The following is a 22674-nucleotide window of genomic DNA, read 5'->3' as shown; positions in this document are numbered from 1 at the left end:
CAATTAACTTGTTTATTTCTTCACACCTGTCTGGTCCATGGACCCTTCCCAAGATGCATTTTCACTAAGATGGATCCCACCACAGAAGCTTATGGGTGCATGTCTATACTTATTATGGGGTGGGGCCCCCTCCCTTTCAGCCACCAAGAAGGCTTCCTTGCATGTGCAGACAGGGAAGTCTTTCTTGACCTCAGGAGTGGTTTTACTCCTCTTGACCAGCATCAGGTGTCTGGCCCAGAGGCCCAGTGTCTCCTACCTCAAAAGGCCCCTCCAAGGGTTTTAACTTGAGTATTTGAAAGAATGGAGTTGCATCTTTTGAGATGAGAGGTTTTAAGAGGAGTCAGTTTGCATTGGGAAAGGGAGCCGTGGTTGGGATATTTAAATTTGAGACGTTCATTAGACTTCCAAATGGAAATGTCTTGTTTAAAATTGGATTTGAAAGTCAGTGTTCTGGTCTGAAAATACGTATTTGGACTACGTATACCATTAGCGTATACGTATGCTATACGTATACGTATGTCTTGTTTAAAATTGGATTTAAAAGTCAGTGTTCTGGTCTGAGAATATGTATTTGGACACCATTAGCGTATAGCTTGTATAACAGTGACACTGAGGGAGATCACCAAGAGAGTAAGTGTAGAAAGAGAGAAGGTCCAAGGACTGGACCCTGAGAAAGCACTCTAATATACAGATATCAAGGAGACTGAGAAGAGCCAGTGAGATAGAAGGAACACCAGGAGAATGTCACGTCCTGGATGCCAGGAGAAGAGAATGTTCCAAGAAAGAGTGATCCGTCATGTCAGATGCTACTGATAGCTCAAGCTAGATGGGCATTGAGATTTGATCATTGGATATAGCTATGTAGAGATAAGTGGTGATCTTGATAAGAGCAGTTTTTTTGACGAGAGATCAAAAGCCTTGTTGGAGTGAGTTCCGGAGGCAAATGGAAGAGTGAAAGTGGAGGTAGCAAGTATAAACTCTTTCAAGGAGTTTTGGTGTAAAAAGGAGAGAAATGGAATGGGGTTGCTGGGAAGCAGGGAAAGAATTGTTTAATTTCCTTTCATAGAATGGAGAAATACCTTGTTTTTATGTGGATGAATATGGTCTACTAGATAAGAAAGATTGGTGGTATATGAGAGAGGGAGAATGAACTGCTGTAGGCAAGAGGGGATGAGGATATCTGCTAGAAACACCGAGTTCTTTCATAGTAACAGAAGTTAAAGTAAAATGGGCACAGTTACTATGTAGATATATATGATGGTGGGAATTTGTAGAAGTTCTCTTCCTCTTGTATTTTCTCAGTGAAATAGGAAACAGGGTCACCAAATGAAATTCGGGATAAGGCAGAAGATTTAAGAAAGAAGATATGAAAGTTATCTAGGAGAGTCAGAGTGAATGAACTAAAGAAATGTCCTATGTCTGTCATACATCATTAAATGCCCTCTTGAAGTTAGTAATCATGAGTTAAAAGTGAACTAGTTAGTATCACCTGCGTTCAGCTACATATACTGGTGAAAAGTAGGTGGAGGGTAAAATTTAAATAGAATTATAGTTAAGTCAAGCAATATGATAAAAGTAAGGTAGGGCAAAAGGCCTCAGGAGTTTTTTTTTTAAAGGGAGCAGTTATAATGGTAGATCATCAGTTTAAGTTGGGTAAGGAGGGCAAGGATGGGGCTGAGAAACGGGGAAAGGTAGTAAGCAGTCAGATGAAGGCTTTATGGATCTTGGTGGAGTAAGGATGATTGGGGTGGAAGTACTGTGAGGATGGCACATAGTGAGGTCCAGGGCCTCGTCTAAGGGTCTCTGATTCTGCGGCATTGCCTGCAGTGTGGGATTATTACAGTTATATTACCTTCTAAGTTCTAGAAACAAGTTTTAAGTACATAAATTGTGAACTCCCTGGAGACTAACCAAAATTTTAGTATTCTTACCTACATTGTGAACTTTGGGACTCTCAAAGGATTTTAATATCACCAACAGACAATTAAATTCAACAACAGGAAGTCTATTGAGTTTAATTTTTAAAAACTAGTATTATTTTGAAGGCCTGTGTTAAATGTGCACAAGGCAGCTTGATACATACAGCAGGTAAGGCTGTGGGCCGTTTAAATTCAAATCCTGGCTTTGCTGTTTGTTAGCTGTGTAACCCAAATTAACTTTAATGGGCCTTAGTTTCTTCATCTTGCAATGGCTGTAGTGATAATATATATTCACAGGTTTACTATGAGGATTATGAGTTAATGTATATAAAGCAGTTAAAATAGAGCCTGACACATGAACTGTAAAGGTGCTGCTACAGCTATTATTGTTAGTGTAATTTTTTGTTTGTTTGTTTGTTTAGTTTTGTTATTTTTTTCTTTCTGTTAGTGTAATGCTTATTGATACCTTTATTTATGTATTATATTGACATAGTATTTATATATTTAGTGTATACAGAATTGATTCTAGTGTTGTTTTTTGCTTCTTTCCCAGACTAGCTTCAGAGGTGCTGAGCAGAGTTAATGTCACTTGCAAATGAAAAAAAAAAAAATCAGTATATTTTGTTTTTTCAACAGTTATAGCAGAATATGGACATAGCAGACAAGGAAATTTGCAGTATATATTTGGGCATTTTGTTAGAAATAGGACTATTTGAAGAGAGTGTAACTTCTATCTCCTTTTCACACTCTTCTGTTTGAATAGCAGAAAATAGAGAGAGGCATTCTGAGCCATCTGATTGGATAAAGACCGTCCCAAGTTACAACCAAACAAACAGTTCCATGGACTTTAGAAATTATATGATGCGAGATGAAAATCTGGAACCACTGCCCAAAAACTGGGAAATGGCCTACACTGATACAGGGATGATCTACTTCATTGAGTAAGCAAATGTTTGTATCTTTTCTAATGTGCCCTGTCACTGTGTGACTTGCCTGTAAATTTTTGTAACCTAATTTTACAAGACTTCCATTTCTTTTTTCTTTCTTTAAAAATATTTTTCGTACAAATTACAGTTGATTCTTAATCTATTTCCCTGGATGATATTTCATTTTTATTTGATATAGATAAAGGAATAATGTGTTTGATATCTAGTTTTATGAAGACAGGAGGATTAAAAACAGATTTATTACTAATAATGAAAGTGCAAGGAATAAAGAGTATTTTGCTTTGCCTTTTTTTTGAAACCTTTTGGATGGATTGTCCACCTTAATGAGCATTTCACAAATTATCATTGTTTAGAAGGAGGCCATGTTTATTATCTTAGCTAAATATTTTCAGACCTAGATGTTGAGTTAGATGTATTCAGGTGATATAGTTAAATAATATAGGAGGAAAATAGCACTGATCCTCAGAGCAATTGATACAATATAAATTCACAAAAAATAAAACTATTCTATGAAAAAGCATTGTTAATATAAGTATAAATACATTTTTTGGTTTATAAGGTATCATATGTATTTGATCAATCTAAGATTTTATATTTGTACCTGAGAACAAATATTATACAAATAATTATGCAAATATACAATATGAAGTATTTTTATGTTGCCATGCAGATATAATTCTCTTTAAAGTTCTTTGCCCAGACGTAGAATATGAATGTAGTAAGTTAATAGACTATAATAGTTAAATAACAATTAAAATACTGAGGCTGAATTACACTCAAAAAATATGTATGTACTCAAAAAGGAATTAGAGGTGGGAGACTTAAACCAGTTGACTCAATATGTTCCAAATTCCACAGCTTTCCCATACAGTGAGCATCATACTATACCAAGTGAGATTGTATTTTTTTAAAAGATGTATATTTTATGTACAGTGTGTTTTTTTTTTTGTACCATATGTGGTACTTTATTGATTACATTATACATTTATATAGGCATTAATGACCATTATACAAAAATGGACAAACTCAGGTACGCTCTTCTCTGTGGACAATTTAAGGGTTTTTTTTTAAGGGTAATTTAGATTTTTGACTTTCATGTTAACTTTAGAACTAAACCCCCAAGTACAATGTAGAGTCACTAATTAAAAGAGGCTAAGATGTCTTTAGAAGCACATTATGAGATATTGAATCTGACAGTACTTCATCCTGCAAACAGAGGTAAGTTAGTACTTTCTGGGGGCAGAGGGGAGAATTTATAAAAGAAATGTTTTTATCAGTAATCATTATTAAAATGTACTAAAGGCCTCAATGTAAGATCTGAAGCAATAGAAGATGTAGGGGAAAAGCTTCATGACATTGAATTTGGCAAGGCCTTCTTGGACATGATACCAGAGCACAGGCAACAAAAGCAAAAATAGACACGTGGAACTATTTCAAACTTTTAAACTTCTGTGCAGCAAAGGAAAGCAATCAACAGAGTGAAAAAGCCACCTATGAGATAGAAAATATTTGCACACCATGTATCTGATAAAGGGTTAATACCTAGAATATATTTGAATATTATGTGCTGCTAGATAAAACTCTCTTGTTTGCTGTAGCTAATGTGATTGGTCTGTGTTACTGTTGCTGTTACATCATGAATTTGCAAAAAGAGACTATTAATATAGGTCTATAGTCTTTAGGTATCTTGTTTTGAGTATAATAGACCCCATGAGTATTTCTTTACTTTGGGGAATAATGAGTAAAATCCTAGCAGATCACCTTCATCTACTGATTTAGCAATACAAAGTTTGGGTCTTTGGAACCAAAGTTAAGCTTTTCTCAAGTAGCAATTTTGAAATTGGTTTAGCTAGATATGTCCATCATTTTTTTTTTCCCCTAACAATCTACATGCTCATAGGCAACTTTAGAGTCCTGATCATTTTCATTTTGCTTAAACTGATTTTACTGGTTTTGGTTTGGGGAAATTATCTCTTTGACAGAATGGGTAATACAGACAATCCTGATTTCTCTTACTTAGATTATCTATTATTCAGCATACAAAAAAAGTATTCTACAGTCTACCAACTAGTATCTGACCTGGCAATGTGTAGGAAGTGACTGCATAGCTAGCTCAGGAGTTAGAAAAAGTATAGGAGGTGTGATTAATTCCTTGAAACCACTGGCTTCATCTCCTAAGAGTGGTCAACATAGAGATTAGTGAGTTAATCTCTCCTTTGATCACGTTCTTCCTCTGCTTTGATGATAGCTTTAATTTGTATTTTATTGCCTTCCTATATATTTTCTTCCAGGATTTTTCTTTCTTTAATGTCCTCATACTTCAGATACTTAAACCATAACTCTGTCTACTCAGCAGTGTTATAGCTTTGTTTTAGCATTAGTATTTACTGCATGGTGACCTGGGTCTGAAGCTAACTGATTGTGGCCTATAATGAAATGAAACAGACGTTGCTCTTTGAAAGCATCTGTGCTCTACTTCAAAAGGGACGCGGAGGATCTTTTTGTTCTTTTTTTTTTTTTCCTGTTAAATGTGTGGTCCAGACTGTTGAGAGGGCTTCCCTGATAGGTCAGTTGGTAAAGAATCTGCCTGCAATACAAGAGACCGTGGTTCAATTCCTGGGTCGGGAAGATCTGCTGGAGAAGGGACAGGCTACCCACTCCTGTATTCTTGGGCTTTGCTGGTGGCTCAGCTGGTAAAGAATCCACCTGCTATGTGGGAGACCTGGGTTTGATCCCTGGGTTGGGAAGATCCCCTGGAGAAGGGAAAGGCTACCCAACTCCAGTATTCTGGCCTGGAGAATTCCATGGACTGTATAGTCCATGGGGTCACAAAGAGTCGGACATGACTGAGCGACTTTCACTTTCACTGTTGAAAACTTAGTTTTGTAGAGTTCAGTTTTACTATACCCATGATTTTTACTTGCATGTTGCAGAAACAGATACTTTAAAACTTTTTACATTATTTCACTCTTTTATTTTTAAAGAGTCCGGTCAAGGAAGAGGCTCTATCTGATTGTTCATCTCTTTATTCCCAATCCGCAACACAATGCCCACACATCACAGGCACCTAAGAAATATAGTGTTTTTTGGAAAGAGGAAGGAATTCAACCAACAAGAAAGCAAGGCTTTCAAGGGCAGCTTTTTGGCACAGTATGGGGCCATGTGCCCACCCTTTGAAACATTTTTGACTGCTTAGATAAATATCTGTTGTTATGCACTTAGCATTTTATCCCTTCTTTAGAGCCTTCATTCTCAATTAGTCCCTCTAGCATCACCTTTCCTTTATGACTATTTTGAAGTAATAGTCTGAGACAGGGCTATTGAATCAGAGGTATACAAATGAAGCCTAGAGGAGACAAATGTTCAAACATCATATACCTTTTATTCACTTTTTATCTTTGCTTTTGAAATACTTTTCTCCCTCTTTACTTTACTGTTTCTAATTGAAATCTTTGTTCTACAGCCACAATACCAAGACAACCACCTGGTTGGATCCTCGTCTTTGTAAGAAAGCCAAAGCCCCTGAAGACTGTGAAGATGGAGGTAGAGATTTAGAAACCTTTTATGCCGTATTATTCTCTTTATCTCTTCTTGCTCTTCCTGCTTAGATAATGAATTATCCAAAACTCTAAACAAACTACGGAGAAGGAAATGGCAACCCACTCCAGCATTCTTGCCTGGAGAATCCCAGGGACGGCGGAGCCTGGTGGGCTGCCGTCTGTGGGGTCGCACAGAGTCGGACACGACTGAAGCGACTTAGCAGCAGCAGCAGCAGACAAACCACATGTGCAAATGCCCATAAGCAGTGGGCAGATGTCAATCATTCTCAGCTGATTCTGGCCATTTTGTTACTGCATCTAATTTTGTGAGTCTTTGATTTTTGAGAAATATACAATTAAATCCTCTAAAGAAAATCTTGATTAAAAATAAATTTGCCATTTTTTAGACATTTGTTTTTAAAACAAACTTTAAAAATTCTAAATAAAAATTTTAGTAAGTTAGGTATGTTCTGAATCACAGAATAACCTCATAATGCCTGCTACTCCCTCAAAAATATATTTAATTAAGTATCACTAAGATAGATATGCCAGTATCTATAATCCTTAGCTATTTAGAGCAGCAATAGAAACTCAATGAGAGTTTCTAATATATCCTCCACCCCACACACAAGAAAAATTATTTTTTCATCTATTAAAAAAAATTTAAGCAGAATTTATACATTTTTTTTAGCATGAGAGACTTTTTCTAGGAATAAGTAACTAGAAAATGAAATGTTTAAAATTCATTTGTAATTATATAAAAAATGGATACCTTGGAGTAAATCTACTGAAGGATGTGCAAGTCCTCTACACTAAAAACTATAAAACGACTGAAATAAATCAATGAAGACCTAAAATAATTGATGCAATATACTGTGTTTATTGATATACAATATAGATAGGATGACACATATTATTAATAATGATGTTCATCCTCCTTAAATTGATATCTAGGTTCTATACAATCCCAATCAAAATTCTAAAAGTGTTTCTAAGAAACTGACAAACTGATTCTAAAATATATATGAAAAGGCTTCTCTGGTGGCTCAGTGGTAAAGAATCTGTCTGACAATGCAGGAGACACAGGTTCAATCCCTAATCCTGGAAGATCCCATGTGCCACAGAGCAGCTAAGCCCATGCATCACAACTATTGAGCCTGTGCTCTAGAGACCAGAAGCTGCAACTACTGAAGCCCTCACGTCCTGGAGACTGTGCTCTTCAAGAGGAACCACCTCAATGAGAAGCCTGCACATCGCAACTGCAGAGAAGCCCACTGTCCACAACTAGAGAAAAGCCTGTGCAGCAGCAAAGACCCAGCTCAGCCAAAAATAAATTTAAAACATTAAGTTACTTTAAAAAAAAAATATATATATATATATATGTATATATATATGGAAATAGTGTACAAAGGCTTTAGTTAGCCAAGCAGTCTTGAAAAAGGACAAAGATAAAGGACTTAGGCTATCAGGTTTGAAGGCTTACTATAAAGCTACAGTAATCAAGAGTGTTATCTATCCATAGGATAGACAAATGGATCAGTGGAATAGGGTACCAGAATCCAGAAATAGATGCACACATATGTGATCTCTTAATTTGCAACCTAAGTGCCAAGTCAGTTCAACAGGTGAGGAAAGTCTCTAACAAATGGTGCTGAAACAACTGGCTATTCAGAAGGAGAAATGAACTTCAACTATACCTTTACTGCATACACAAAAATTAATTTCAGATGGCTCAGTGATCTAGTCAGGATAGCTAGAAGCCTAAAGCTTTAGAAGAAAATATAGGAGGGTGTCTTCATGACTTTAAGATTAGCAAAGATGGAGAAAAACTATAACTGTTGCATATTGCTGGGCAGAATGTAAAGTAGGACAACTGCTTTGAAGAACAGTTTCGCAGCTTCTTGAAAGGTTAAATATAAATTTGCTGTATCACCTAACATTTCCACTCCTAGATATCTATCCAAAAGGAATGAAAACGTATGTCCACACAAGCACTTGAATGTAAATTTTCATAGTAGCACTATTCCTAATAGCTAAAAAGTGGAAACAACTCAGTTGTCCATCAAACAATGAATGGAATATTATTCAGCAAGAAAAAGAAAGTAGATACTATGTATGCTATGACATGAATGAACCTCAAAAAATGTTATGCCAAGTGAAAGAAACTAGACACAAAAGATTAGCTATTGCATGATTTCATTCATATGAAATGTCTATAATAGGCAAATCTATAGAGCCAAAGCAAATCAGTGGTTGTCCAGGGCTAAGGAAGGGGATAAAGATTAATTGTAAATAGGACAAGGGATAGGCTTCCCGGATGGCGCAGTGGTACAGAATCTGCTTGCCAGTGCAGGAAACTCAAGAGACTCAGGTTCAATACCTGTGTCAGGAAGATCCCCTGGAGTAAGAAATGGCAACTCACTCCAATATTCTTGCCTGAAAAATTTCATGGACTCAGGAGCCTGGTGGGCTACAGTCCATGGGGTCACAAACAGTTGGATATGACTGAGCGACTGAGCATGCAGCACAAGCAGCCGTATTGGGTCATGGAAATTTTCTAAAACGGGATTGTGGTAGATAGCTGCAAAACTCAGTAAATTATTGGAGTCAATGAATGGCACATTGCTTAAAACAGAGGAGTTTTATATGATGTCTAAATTATACCTCAATAAAGTTGCTTTTTAAAATGGCCAAAGAATTTGAACAGATGGTTTACAAAAGACAGAGAATAGCCAATAAGAACATGAAAAGGTATGTACATCAACTATACCTCAATTTTTAAAAAAAGCATTAAAAATTGCTTATTATTAATCATCTATATGATTTATTCACACCCCCTAGAAGGGCTAAAGTCAAATACACTGACAATAACAAACTTTGGTGAGATTGTAGAGTATGTGGATTTGTACATGTTGGTGGGGATGTAAAATTATGTAAACACTGGAGAAATTTTGGCAGTTTCCTATGAGGTGTTATATCAAGAAAAACATAATATTCCCCCGAAGACTTCACCTGAATGATCATGACAGCCTTATTCGTAATAGTTCCAACCTCAAAACATTCCAAATATTCAACAGGATAATTTTGTGGTTTATTCATGCAATGAAATACTCTCATCAATACAAAGAAAAAGCTGTTGATAACATTCAACAACATGGATGAACCTCAGAAACATGTTGAATGAAAGAAGCCAGATACAAAAGAATGGGTACTCAATTATCCATTGTTTAAAGTCCAGAACTTGAAAAGTAATCTATGCTGATAGAAGTCAGGAAATGATGGGGAAGGAGGGGAGAATGGTGAATTGAAATAAACTCTGTGGAATGATGGACATCCTTTCCATCTTGTTTGGAATGATGGTTATATAGGCACCTGCAGTTGCCAAAGCTCATTCGTTGTACTTGAACAAGCACGTAAATTGATTTTTTTTTTTTTATAAATTGATATTTTAATCATTGCATGAGCACTTAAGGTCTGTGCATTGTGGTGAATACAAATTATACCTCAAATAATTTTTTAAATAACTTTTTATAACACACTTCCCTTGTCCTTCCCTAAGGCTTTTCACAGTAAGTTTCTCAAGGTGAAATCAGCCATTGTGAAGGTGATCTAGAATATGTAATATTACAGAATTGGACTTTTTAAAGATTATGAATGTGGTATTAGTCTTTTCAGGATGTCTCTTTTGCCAGGCTCCATTCCTTTTCTTTTTCTAGGGCTTCCCTGGGTGGCTTAGATGATGAAGAATCTGCCTGTAAGGCAGGAGACCCAGGTTTGATTCCTGGGTCAGAAAGATCCCCTGGAGAAGGGACTGGCAACCCAGTCCAGTATTCTTGCCTGGAGAATAACATGGACAGAAGAACCTGCTGCCTACAGTCCATTGGGTGGCAAAGAGTCAGACATGACTGAGCGACTAACCCTTTCACCCTTTCATTCATTTTCCTACCAACTGATCGTTTCAGTTCAGTTCTCTGCCTCTTCCTGTTTTCCCTTGTAGAATGTATTTATTTTCATAGCCTTAATTATCAACTTACTGCAGCTAGTCTCCTTGTCTAAATCTCTAGTGTTGTCCTCTGTTCTGAATCCTGTTTCTGTATTTCCTACTACTTTTGAGACTTTCTTTTTGATTTGCCCTACTGACCCTTCAGATAAACATATTTAAAACTGAATTTAGCATCTTTCTCCCACAGTCCCTACATTTTGCTTTCTCTCTTAGGTACCATCCTTATAATCATCTGGGCAAAATCCTTTGAGTTGTATTTGCTGCTGCTTCTCCTCTTGCTCTTCCCCTATATAGTTTCCAATCCCTGCTGCTCTTTCTTTTTTCTGTATTTTGGCAATATATTATTATGAAAATTTTCCAACATATATAAAAACTGAGTTTTTCAGTGAATACATGTATTATAATGATCATTTTGCTATATTTGCTTTTTCCTATAGCTCCCTATGCTCCCTATTCTCTATGTATTCATGCTTTTTTTTTTTTTTTTGTAAATATCATCCTCTCCCTTCCTCTAACTACCACACATTTGGATTATTCTGGTTTTTTTTTTTCCTACAGTTCTCCTCCAATGTATCTTTTATGCCAGTGGTCTATAAAATAAATGATGGCATTCCAACTATTTAGGTACAGGAAGAAAATGTCAGTATCATGTTTTTATTGGGAAAAAATAAACATCTCTACTATTTTACATACAGATTGGCAATGGCATTCTACTTCATTCTATTTGTCAGATTATCATGCACACTCCTCAGAGTGTCTTAAAGGAAGAATGAAGGCGACTCCTTTGCTTTTGTCAGGAGCCCTGTAAAGTTTTTCAGTTTATTTGTGCACAGTTAAGTAGATTTATAGACCATGTTACATGGTTTTTAATTTACACAAAATTAAAATGTGGCTTAACAGGATTTCTGCAAAGACACTGCTGAGTAAAGGTAATACAGATATGCAAGCCCAAGGTAACAGTGAGAAAGTGGTGGAGCTGACACTTCTCATACACCTCATAAGAGCTCTTTTCAAGCACGCTGAGGTAAAATTGGGATAATTGTTTATTTAGTCTTTATCTCCTTTTTAAATGTTTATTTTGTATATGCTTTATTATGTATATGTTAGTAGATTAGTACATCATGTCTATGAATATGTAAATCTCTTGGAAGTACATGGTCAGATTTTTTTATTGATAAGACTACATGATCAAAAAAGTTTAGCTACATTATCCATTAATCTTTCTAAAATATAACTGCCTTCATACCTCTCCCTTGCTCAGGTTAATGGCCATTTTAGTTAATGGCTCCCTACTGTCAGCAGAATAAAGTCTAGACTCCTTGGGAAAATCCTGAAGATTTTTTGTAACTGAACTGTATTCTTTATTTCTTTCTCAAAGTATTTTCATCCCATAAATATGACATATTTTTATCTTTGCCACAGGCCCATTTCTTATGCCAGGAACCAACCTTATTCCCTGTGTCCACTTGGCTTATATCTGCTGATCCTTTTAAGCTCAAATGTGTAATTTTTGTAGCCTCCTCTGTTATTCTCTTCCAGGTCAGAATTAGGTGTTCTTGCCTCTGTGCACAGCATGTTTCTATTGTAGCACCTACAGCATTGCATTCTTACTAGATACCTATACTCTGTAAGAGCAGTAATTTTGTCTTATCTATATATCCTTTCAGCTGAGACTTAAATATTTGGAAGGAAAGGAGGAGGAAAAGAAGGAAAGAAGCCACTCTATCCTTTGGGCATCCTTCTTGAAAATAATGTTTAATCTCCTTAGGGTTCTGGGGGAGGCAAAAAATAATAATTCTGTCTTGGGACTTCCCTGGTGGTCCAGTGGTTAAGACTCCACACTTCCAATGCAGAGGGCAAGCGCTCAATCCCTGGTGTGGCAAGTTGGGATCCCACATGGCTCGTGGCCAGAAAAAGAAAAGAAAAAAATCTATCTTCATTCATTAGAGAGGAGTCAATAGAGAAATAAGACATAGGAAACAAAGATGAGATTAGAATACCATCTGATGAGTGAAAATGGCTTTAGCGCCACACCTGTATTGGGGTTACTAATATTGGGCTTACCAGAGGGAGACTTAAGTACTCAATCTCCAGCTTCTGTGTTCAGTTGTTTGGCTCCTCCCACAAGGCAGATATGGCAAAAGACCAGATTGCACCCTCTCTGCAGGCAGGCTATCATCCAAAACCACAAGAGGACCCAAAGGGCCCGGAGCCAAACACATTGAATTCATTCTCTGAAACTCACATGTCAAATAAGACAGTCTTTCTTCCTTGGAGAACAAAGTAGAGGGGCTCAGGAAATTGAAAATGATTCTCTGCAAAAGTGTGTTCCCCTAAAGCACTTTGCGTTATGGGTGACTGTATGTCTTAGTTGGCGCAGAACTAATCCATCTTATTCCTACTGTCCCAGTGTAATTATTAATAGTGTCTCCTTTAACTCAAAAGTGGAGAATACATTATATGGTGATCTTAATTGCATCATTCTTAAGATAGAGCAACCAAAATTGCACTCAGTATTCCAGGAATGTTCAAAGTGTTTTAATCCAAGAGTTACTCCCCCACCCCTATTACTGGATATGCCTTTGCAATATCACCTGTATTTCCCTATGTGGTGGTTTAGTCGCGAAGTTGTGTCCGACTCTTGCAATCCCATGGGATTCTCCAGGCAAGAGTACTGGAATGGGTTGCCATTTCCTTCTCCAGGGGATCTTCTCGTCCCAGGAATTGAACCTGGGTCTCCTGCTCTGCAGTCAGATTCTTTACCGACTGAGCTACATAGTAACCTGTGCTTCCCTTTGGGGACCCCAAAATTTGGAACTTGAAGCCTGTTTGTTTTATGCCCAGCCAGCCATTACCACATTTGCCATATACTTGGTCTCCTCCCTGAATAGGGGACAGATAGCCCCACAATAGGCTATTTGCAGAATAGACTATATCTAACTTACATTGTAGTCTCCATAGTACCTTGCACAGAGCTGATGCTAGTAAAGGGGATAGTAATAACAGTATTTTAAATGTAAGTTTTTATAGTTTAAGATATTATTTGCCTTCTGCTGAACATTTAAGATCTAGAAAAACTTTACAGTGACTTGCCCTTTTCTCCCCAGTCTTCTGCTATTCATAACCTGTGTTTTTATACCATATCTGATGGTTTAATGAGTGTACATGTTTGTCTTCCACTCAAAATAATTAATGTGTTAATTAAATGGTTATCTTAAAAATTCAACATCAGGAATCCATTCTACTTTCAACTCATTCCTTTTCTCTTATGACGAAAGAAAGATTAAAATTTTTACTAAAAACATTTTTACTAAAATGTGTTCATGTTGATACCTTTATAGAGTTTAGAGAATGGTAAAAGAAAATTATCAGTTGAATAGAGGTCCACAATGAGAAAACAATTACAATTTATATATTTAAATAAGAAAAATGCTATTTGGAGAAGAGAAATGATAAGTTCATGGGCCTTAGAACTAATCAGCGGCTTGATATGCCAGAAATAGCTTTGCTTTTTGAGTCAACTTTTGGCAGGGGGAGGTGCTTTAGCTTTTAAAATAGGAAAATATGGTTAGGTCTTTCCTATCGTTTCCTCCAGAGTTCTCAAACTGCATTTTTTTTTTTTTTAAACAGCTGAGTTTCCAAAGCAAAACAAGAAGGCTATTTCTTAAGGACTCCACAATTTACTCTTTAATACTACAGTATGCTGAATTTTGCCCTCTACCTTTCTAGTGAAACTGCTTTTCTTAATGTTACCCATAACCACCTGCCTGATTGCCAGATTTCGTGGACTCTTTTTAGCCCTTATCTCCTGTCCTGACAGCTTTATAAAGCATTTGTTCGTGTTGACCATGCTCTTCTCATCTGTCTTCTTTGACTCCATTCCCTTATTCTTACTCTGCTCCTTAAATTGTTAATGCTCCTAAGCTTCTATTGTCCATCTTTTCTATTCACAACTTAACCTCAGTAATTTTGTCCACTGCCATAGCTTTAATTGCTGTGTCTCCCAGATCTTTTATCTTCCTCTGTTTCTCTTTTGAGGTCAGGACCAGGTTCATATTTCCAAGAAATTTTTAGGTATGTCTACAAGGATATTGCATAGCCCCTCAAATGCAACACCTTCCAAACCGAGTTAATTCTTTTGTGTACCTGCTCTTCCTGCCATCACCAACTGACCTTACATCCTCCCAGTTCTGTGAGCCTGAAACTGGTTATCATCCTCAACTTTTTCCTCACCCTATCTTATTCATTGCAGCTAAGTTTCAAGTTCTATCAATTCTAACTTTAAAAAATCTGTCGTCTCTTAAGTGTCCAGTGGTGCCCATCATTTTTTTTCTTCTTATCTGTCTCCTGTGCTGTCTCAGTCACTTCAGTCGTGTCCAACTCTTTGCCACCCCATGGCTGTAGCCCGCTAGGCTCCTCTCTCCTTGGGATTCTCCAGGCAAGAATACTGGAGTGGGTTGCCATTTCCTCCTCCAGATATCTGTCTCCTAAGTGCCTCTAAATCCAAATTAACACTTTTTTCCTCTTCTCACAGTGGTTTCCATAGGTATCCAATAAACATTTTATAATATATTTATGCTTAAACAGCCATTCACCTGGGTGTCATCTTGACTTCCTCCCCTCCCACAATCTACGTGCTAGTCATTAAGTTCTGTTGCTCCAACTTGCTTGTCTCTATTATCCATTATTTCTCTATATTCCCACTGCCAGTGCCTTAGCTCCAGCCTTCATAATCTCTTATCTAGGCTGTTAATGATTTTCTTATTCGCCTGCCTTTATTTTCACTCCACTCCATCTATTTCATCCTTTATTACTGTTACCCATAACTTCCCCAAATATAATTTAATCATGTCACAGTCCAGTTTAATCAGTTTCATCATCATCAAAATAAAGGCCAAACTCCTTAACCCAGCACTCCAGAAATGTGTTTTGGTTCCTATTATAAGACAAGCCCCCTGGCATACATACTTCACTCTAGTCCTATCAAATTATCTGTAATTACTGAAAATGCCAGCCAGTTTTAATCCCTCAGTGCTCTTTGATCAGTGAAATGGCCTCCCTCTCACCAATCCCAACTCATTCTTTAGGACTGCTCAAATGTCACCATCTTTTAGAATACTTTTCTGATGACTGTTTTACCAAGCAATTGGTGTTGTTCCTCAGCTCTCCCTCAAAAGCTTGCTTGTTTCATTATTATGCTTCCCTGATAGCTCAGACAGTAAAGCATCTTCCTGCAATGCAGGAGACCCAGGTTTGATTCCTGGGTTGGGAAGATCCCCTGGAGAAGGAAATGGAAACCTAGTCCAGTATTTTTGCCTGGAAAATCCCATGGATGGAGAAGCCTGGCAGGCTATAGTCCATGGGGTTGCAGAGTTGGACACAACTGAGCAACTAACACCTTCACAATTTCTGTTTCATTATATCATTTCTTTCTTCTGTCTTCACTTTTCAACTATGAACTCCTTGATGTCAAGAACTGTGTTTCTAATTTTTATTTTTGCATAAGGAAGGAGAAGGGAGGAAGAGAAGGAAGAAAGGGAAAAAAGGAAAGAAAAGGGGGAGAAATTCAGTAAATGAATTGACTCATTGGATAGTGTATAAAATTGCTAGGTATTTTAGTCTTGATTTTATTACCTTTAGTTTAACTGGGCAAGTAATAATCACTTCTTTAACTCCATGAATCTACCCTGGAAAAACCTGCCTGATGTTATCACATGTGAAAGTTTAAAGGGATTGCTAGGAGTAATCCAGAATATAAATTACCCATTTGTTTACACTCCTAAAGAAAGGACTGTACTTTATCTGTTAGTTGCTACTTTAAATGATAACTAAAATGCTGACTCAACTTCCACATTAACACTGAAATATATTTATGTTGATCTTTTATTAGGCATCCTTCTTAGTGAATTTTTCAGGGAGCAAATGGAATATTTCAACTATCTCTATAGTTGCTTAATTAAGTTCAGTTCAGTCGCTCAGTCGTGTCTGACTCTGCGACCCCATGGACGGCAGCATGCCAGGCTTTCCTGTCCATCACCAACTCCCGGAGCTTACTCAAACTCATGTCCATTGAGTCGGTGTGGCTATCCAACCATCTCATCCTCTGTCATCCCCTTCTCCCGCCTTCAATCTTTCCCAGCATCAGTATTTTCAAATGAGTCAGTTCTTTGCATCAGGTGGCCAAAGTGTTGGCGTTTCAACTTCAGCATCAGTCCTTCCAATGAATATCCAGGACTGATTTCCTTTAGGATGGACTGGTTGGATCTCCTTGCAGTCCAAGGGACTCTCAAGAGTCTTCTCCAGCACCACAGTTCAGAAGCATCAGTTCTTCAGTGCTCAGCTTTCTTTATAGTCCAACTCTCACATCCATACATGACTACTGGAAAACCATAGATTTGACTAGACAGACCTTCGTTGGCAAAGTAATGTCTCTGCTTTTTAATGCTAATCCCTTGAATTTATGGTTGCTTAAATTCTCCAAAATTCTCACAGAGCATAAATCCGGGTGTGGTACAGTTGTAGAATTCATCCTTACATAGCACAATTGAGTTCCCATGCTATTTCAAGAAAGTTTCTATTAAAGAAAATTATCTCTCTCTCATAGGAAATTCTCCATGATATTGCTTTGGTAATATTATTATAGAAAGTTTTTCACAGATACAATCCAACACATACTTTTATTCATATAGCAGTTGCTTGGTGTTGACTTGAAGAAAGACACACACATGAATGAGAGTTGTGAGCTTTTTTATTTAGGGTCTAACCAAGGACCATGCCCCGGAGACAGGCACTCAGTAACTCCGAGGACCTGTTCCAAGAGCTAGGAGAGGAGCCAGGATGTATATGAATTTTTTGGTTAGGATATCTATGTAGTCAAGCATGCATTTTAATAAAAGATTACTGCTAATCACAAACAATAGATAGATATGTCAAGTTAATGGTCTTAGTACTTTTCTGTGTACAGGAAGAAAAGTCACTAGGGTCATTGAAATTCTTCCTGCAATAATGCATCTAATTATCTAAGACCCGTTTATCCAAAGCACAGAGTGTCTCATCCTGTTTTATTTTTTCATCCCGAATTGCTTTCAGGATGCAGTGGATTGCAACTTAACCCTTGTAGAACTGGGTGATGAGTGATGCTCTTTGTTCTTTTTTCTGTTCACATGAGTCATAAAATATTGTACTTAATTGATGATTGTTTGCCTTGTAACTGTGGAGGATCAAAGTGAACTGAAGTATATCCCAGTTCTTCTCAGTTGTTTTGATCTGTTTTCACATAGTAGTTACTTTTCAGCTATTCTCATCTTTTCCATCTCAGACATTTCAACTAGATTTTTTCAAAGGAAAACCGCAAAAGCTCACCAGACTTCAAAACTACCAGTTAATATTATATACATAGGCAGAGAACTATAATGGAGAAAAAGGGGTGGAGGTGATTCACAGCTTTTCATCAAGAGGCTGGTCATCTATTCTCTTTTGTCCTGAATGTGGAATAATACTTTTTATTAGAGCATAACAGTTTGTACTGTTTATCAGGTTCAATGGGATTTTTTTCTTACAAAGTGGATACATTGTACTGCTGCTTAATGATATGAAATTAATAAGTTCTTTGATATTTTCTAAGCCTGTTTGCTGCCTAGCATGTGTCATTTGTATATGTATGCACATGTGTCTGTGTTTCAGTATAGCAGAAACACAGTCTACAAGAAATTGAAAATCAAAGAGTGGTTATTATAGTGTACAACTGTAGATTTTTTAAAAACTTCCTTCTTGCTGAGCTCCTGTGTATAATTGATAAATAAAAACCACCTGCTAGGATCACTCCTGCCAACTTAAACCATGTCTGACTAATAAAAAGATTCTTCAGCAGCCTTACCTTGGAAAACAGACAGAGTGGGAGGGAAAAGAAAGTGAAGTCGCTCAGTCGTGTCCAACTCCTTTGTGACCCCGTGAACTGTAGCCCACCAGGCTCCTCTGTCCATGGGATTCTCCAGGCAAGAATACTGGAGTGGGTTGCCATTTCCTTCTCCAGGGGATCTTCCCGATCCAGGGATCAAATGCAGGTCTCCCACATTGCAGGCAGATGCTTTACCCTCTGAACCACCAGGGAAGCTAGTGGGAGGGAAAGATTCTTTCTTGACAGGGTCAGTTTATGTTGAAAAGACCAGAATATTTTTATTTTTTTAGCTATCAGAAATTCAACTACCTTTAATTTTTCTGGTTATATTTTATTGGTCACTTTACTTGCAATAATACGTAATAATTCTATGTAAGATATTTCTTTGTGACCATACACAAATAGAGATTCTACACAAGGCACTGTGTAGTTTTCCTTCAGACACTTAGATCTTGTTATTTCAAGAGAAAGTAGGTATTTTCTTAGATTTTAAGCAAACCTAAATTACCCACTTGAAATGGCTTAAATCCAAGACTGGACTTTCCTGTGGAGAGAAGTGAGTTAGAATGTGATAACAGAAAGAATGGACAATTCCTTTGCATCATAGTGAAAAAATTAACGAGCAGCTACTGCATGTTATTGACTTGCAGGATGTGTCTCACATCAGTGCTATAAAGCTGTTTAAATGAAATAACTATACCAGGTGGTTATTTTTAAATACCTAGCATTTTTATGACTCATGATTCGAATAAACACTTTCAAGTTTAATGTTGTCTTTTGTTCTCTGCTTCTAATTACTTGTTGAGACATTTACTGGTTACTGAAGAAGCCTCTCGAGTCAAACTGTGTTTGTACTTTGAAAGCGAGTTCTTACCTTACTGTCTCCCAAATATCAGTGTATTGAAATAAAAGACAGGAATTCACTTGGTAAATTCTTTTCTTGTTGGTTTTGAAACTGGCATTTCACTCAGTTCTTTTTTTTTTTTTTTAATTTGCAGAACTTCCTTACGGCTGGGAGAAAATAGAGGACCCTCAGTATGGGACGTACTATGTTGAGTAAGTTTGTTACCTCAGTTTATGCTTTCCCAAATGTTTCCCTTTCATTGCACAACTTTGGGGAGTGAATGAAGTACCTAATGCTTCTGCAATCCCACTTTCAGGTTTTGCCACCAGGGGAAGGAGAAGGTAGGGACAGTGGGCATTTACTTCACTGATTCTGTGTTCCGTAGAAGTTGGCTTTGAAGTAAGTATAGAGAGCCAAGGGGAAGTTGCTCAGATGATTAATAGCTGGAGATGTCATCAGTACTACTATGGCCTCTAGAAAGAGAAGTAGTCAGGTAGAAAACTAAAGGTGAACTAGTAAGGTCACTTTCAACACCACACCTGCATGATTCTCAAGGCAATGAAAGGACTTTGAGAGCATAGTATTATAGTGATCCAAAGTTTTGAAGTACATGATTACAACTGTTCTCTTTTTTAAGGAGTTAATCAAGGAAAACTTAGTTTTCTTTTTGGAGGTGAAAGTTGCTTCTGACACAGCTGCTATAGTTAAATTTAAACATAAATCTGTGTTGGAATAGAGGATCAAACACCTGCCTATGTTAGCCAGAGAAATTAGGATAACATCAACTTCTGATTTTCTTTCCCTTTTCTTCATTTATCTAATTGCTACATTGTTATGATCATTGGGATTGCTTTCTTTCCAGATGATATAGATAGAATTTTGACCTCAGTCATCTACTACCAAGCAAATAATTACATCAGAGAGGTTACTATTAACTTGGGAACTAGGAGTCTGCACCATCTGCCAAGGTAGTGAAGGCAAAATATTATTACCTGGAAAATGGTGAACATGAGCATCTTCTATTTTTATGATTGCTAATTAGTTTTTCATCATTTATTGGCATAAATAAATGCCACTTCCCTAAAGTGAATAACTGACTCCTGTTATAATGCTAGTTCTTATGCTAGTGTGTAGGCTGTTACCTGAGTCACTGTGCTTAGAGAGATTTTTTGAATGATTTCTTAACGTCTAACTTATACCCTAAGAAAAATAACTCAGTTTGACCCTCAGATTTATAACTTAACAGTTCCATTGAAAGGTTATGGTAATTTTATTTCTTATCTTTCTGATACTATGATGTGAGAAGTATACAGCAGCTCTTTTGTTACTTTTTTCTAAAGTATATTTAGTTAAAAGAAAAAAAAATAACCATATTTCAAATCAAAGGAATATTTGAAGGCTAGCTGAAAAGAATTTGTGGTAAATTTCCCCCTAATAGTTAGTCTGTTCAAATTGGGCTTCCATCAACTATTATTTGCCATTAACACTGCTGAACATTTCTGAGATAATGATTCTCATTCTCTTAGTATCCATTCCAACAAATTTGAATGCATGGTCAAGAGGTGAAATTCATTTGCCTGTTATAAAATCTTGCGCTAAATGATCTGGTTCTCATTAAACAAGGATGTACTAATATTGAAGCAACTTTAGGGCAGTCCTGAAGTGACCTGCTCCCAGCTGTCATGGAGGCATGTGAAACAGCCTGATTAGAATCAAAAGCAGTGGCAGCGATGTGATTTTGTATGATAGTTCCCAGACGAGCTCATTTTACTGGAGGGTAATTTATTAGATTAAGAAAGAGCAGGCTGTACTCAAGATGCACATTAGTATGGAATCAGCCGAGTTCTGAAGTGTGGCTTGATTCCCAGATTAGTTAAGCTTTGAATCTCAACTATAGTAGTCTGCAGTGAGTTTACTGATGGAGATAAAAAGCTGTTACTTGAATGGCTACTCTCTGGCTCTCTTAGTTTGTCAAACCAGATGGCTCAGTGATTGCTCTTGGCAAGAGCCTTATAGTAGTAACACCAACTGCAATGGCAGGTTTTTGGGGTAAGCGTTTATTTTAGAAGATGAGATTCTGAAATGGATTAATTTATTTTTGGAAATAAAAGTGTTCCCAAAATTTAATGGCAGGCCTTCCATAAGACTTAATGCTCATATCTTTAGAAATGTTATCTTAATGTGTTCTTTAATTGCCTTTGTACAGTTAGGTGACAGTCAAAATATACATCTGCTTTTCATATCTTAACTTTTCATGAAGGATAATGATTTTGTTTGTTGAGATGAATTCTTAAAATTCATATATTTACACAAAATTTTAATAGAGATGAAATTTCAAATTATATGTTATCTATTTAATCAGGCTTGTTTGCTACTCTTGTTTACTTTTTCTGATAATCTATCATGGTCCCTTCTCTTCCCATAGCTAGTTTTACAGAAAACAAAATTTGTTACATGTTAATAATACTATGGGTATAAGTAACGAAAGGAAAAGGAGAGTGTTTTTACTGTTTTGTTTTTTGGTTGGCATTTTAATCTAGGTAGTCTAAGATGACAGATGCAATTACTCTTTTCTCTAAAATCTTACACTCTTTTGTCAAAGACTTTTCAAGAAAGGGATTACTCATTTGCATTCTTCTACTCTCTTCTCCCACACATTACAAAGAGTATAAATATAAATTACTCCTTTTTATGTATTAATGCCCGGGCGGCAAAGTGAGTCATTCTAACTGATGACATTCAAGTAAGCCGAGGTTCTTTCTAAACAGGTTTATTCTTTTCAAAGTGTCAGTTTCTAGTTTTGTTTTTTCAGGAATATGTAAATTATCAGTACATAATAAATAACTTTAAAAATGGTACCTAACTTAACACCAAAGATTTTCATTTTCGTGGAAGGTTAAACAGTTGACTCAGTTGATAAGGTCCTTTCTCATAGTAAGAAGCAGAAGCATACTTGAGTTTTAGTGAAATCAGAACCCAAAGAATGTCACGTAGAACTTGCCATATTTAGAGCTCTGAAACTGAACACCTACATCTGTCGCAGGGTTGATAATGCACTGGAATCCTAAAAGGCATAGAGACGCATACTCGAAGCTAGGGTACCTTGCTGTGAGGGTTTTTTTTCTCCCTGTCGACCCCTCCTCCATCCCCATTAATGGTCACAAGTGGCAAAGAAAATATCCAAGTTGTATGACTATCTGTGTATAGATTTTGTAATATTCAGCTTAGCTAAAGACAACCATAATCTGAAATTCTCATGATTTAATGTTTAATTGTTGATATTTAGTAATGTCACTTCTTGTTAAAATGGATTCTGCTGGAAAATGAATTTCAATTGGCTGAAATGTATTTTTAGTGTAGAAGTACTAGAATATAATTCCCCCTTGTTTCTGTGTTAGACCTTGCTGCAGTCTTAAACATCTTTCATATAGTAGTTGCATTCTTAATCGACTTACACTTAACTGGCTTTCCAGAATAGCCGATGCTCAGTTCCTTCTGTAAAACACATCTTACCATAGTGTATTG

The 22674-nt window shown here is 36.8% G+C and overlaps 1 protein-coding gene across 5 annotated transcripts in view; it reads left to right on the top strand.

Annotated features, from left to right (window-relative positions):
• MAGI3 (membrane associated guanylate kinase, WW and PDZ domain containing 3) overlaps nucleotides 1-22674 on the top strand; it is a 245380-nt gene that overhangs the window by 168503 nt on the left and 54203 nt on the right. For 3 of the 5 annotated variants that reach the window (XM_043876801.1, XM_043876803.1, XM_043876804.1), the window contains exons 5-7: nucleotides 2683-2860; nucleotides 6330-6409; nucleotides 19304-19361. In XM_043876801.1, coding sequence (XP_043732736.1) covers nucleotides 2683-2860; nucleotides 6330-6409; nucleotides 19304-19361 — 316 coding nt within the window. The remainder of the gene's footprint in view (nucleotides 1-2682; nucleotides 2861-6329; nucleotides 6410-19303; nucleotides 19362-22674) is intronic. The other 2 variants (XM_043876802.1, XM_043876805.1) reach the window with 1 other exon arrangement.

This window comes from Cervus elaphus, chromosome 20, assembly GCF_910594005.1.
Source record: "Cervus elaphus chromosome 20, mCerEla1.1, whole genome shotgun sequence".
Classification (NCBI taxonomy): domain Eukaryota; kingdom Metazoa; phylum Chordata; class Mammalia; order Artiodactyla; family Cervidae; genus Cervus; species Cervus elaphus.
Note: the sequence above shows the minus strand (reverse complement) of the source record. Positions and strands in the feature narration are given on the sequence as shown.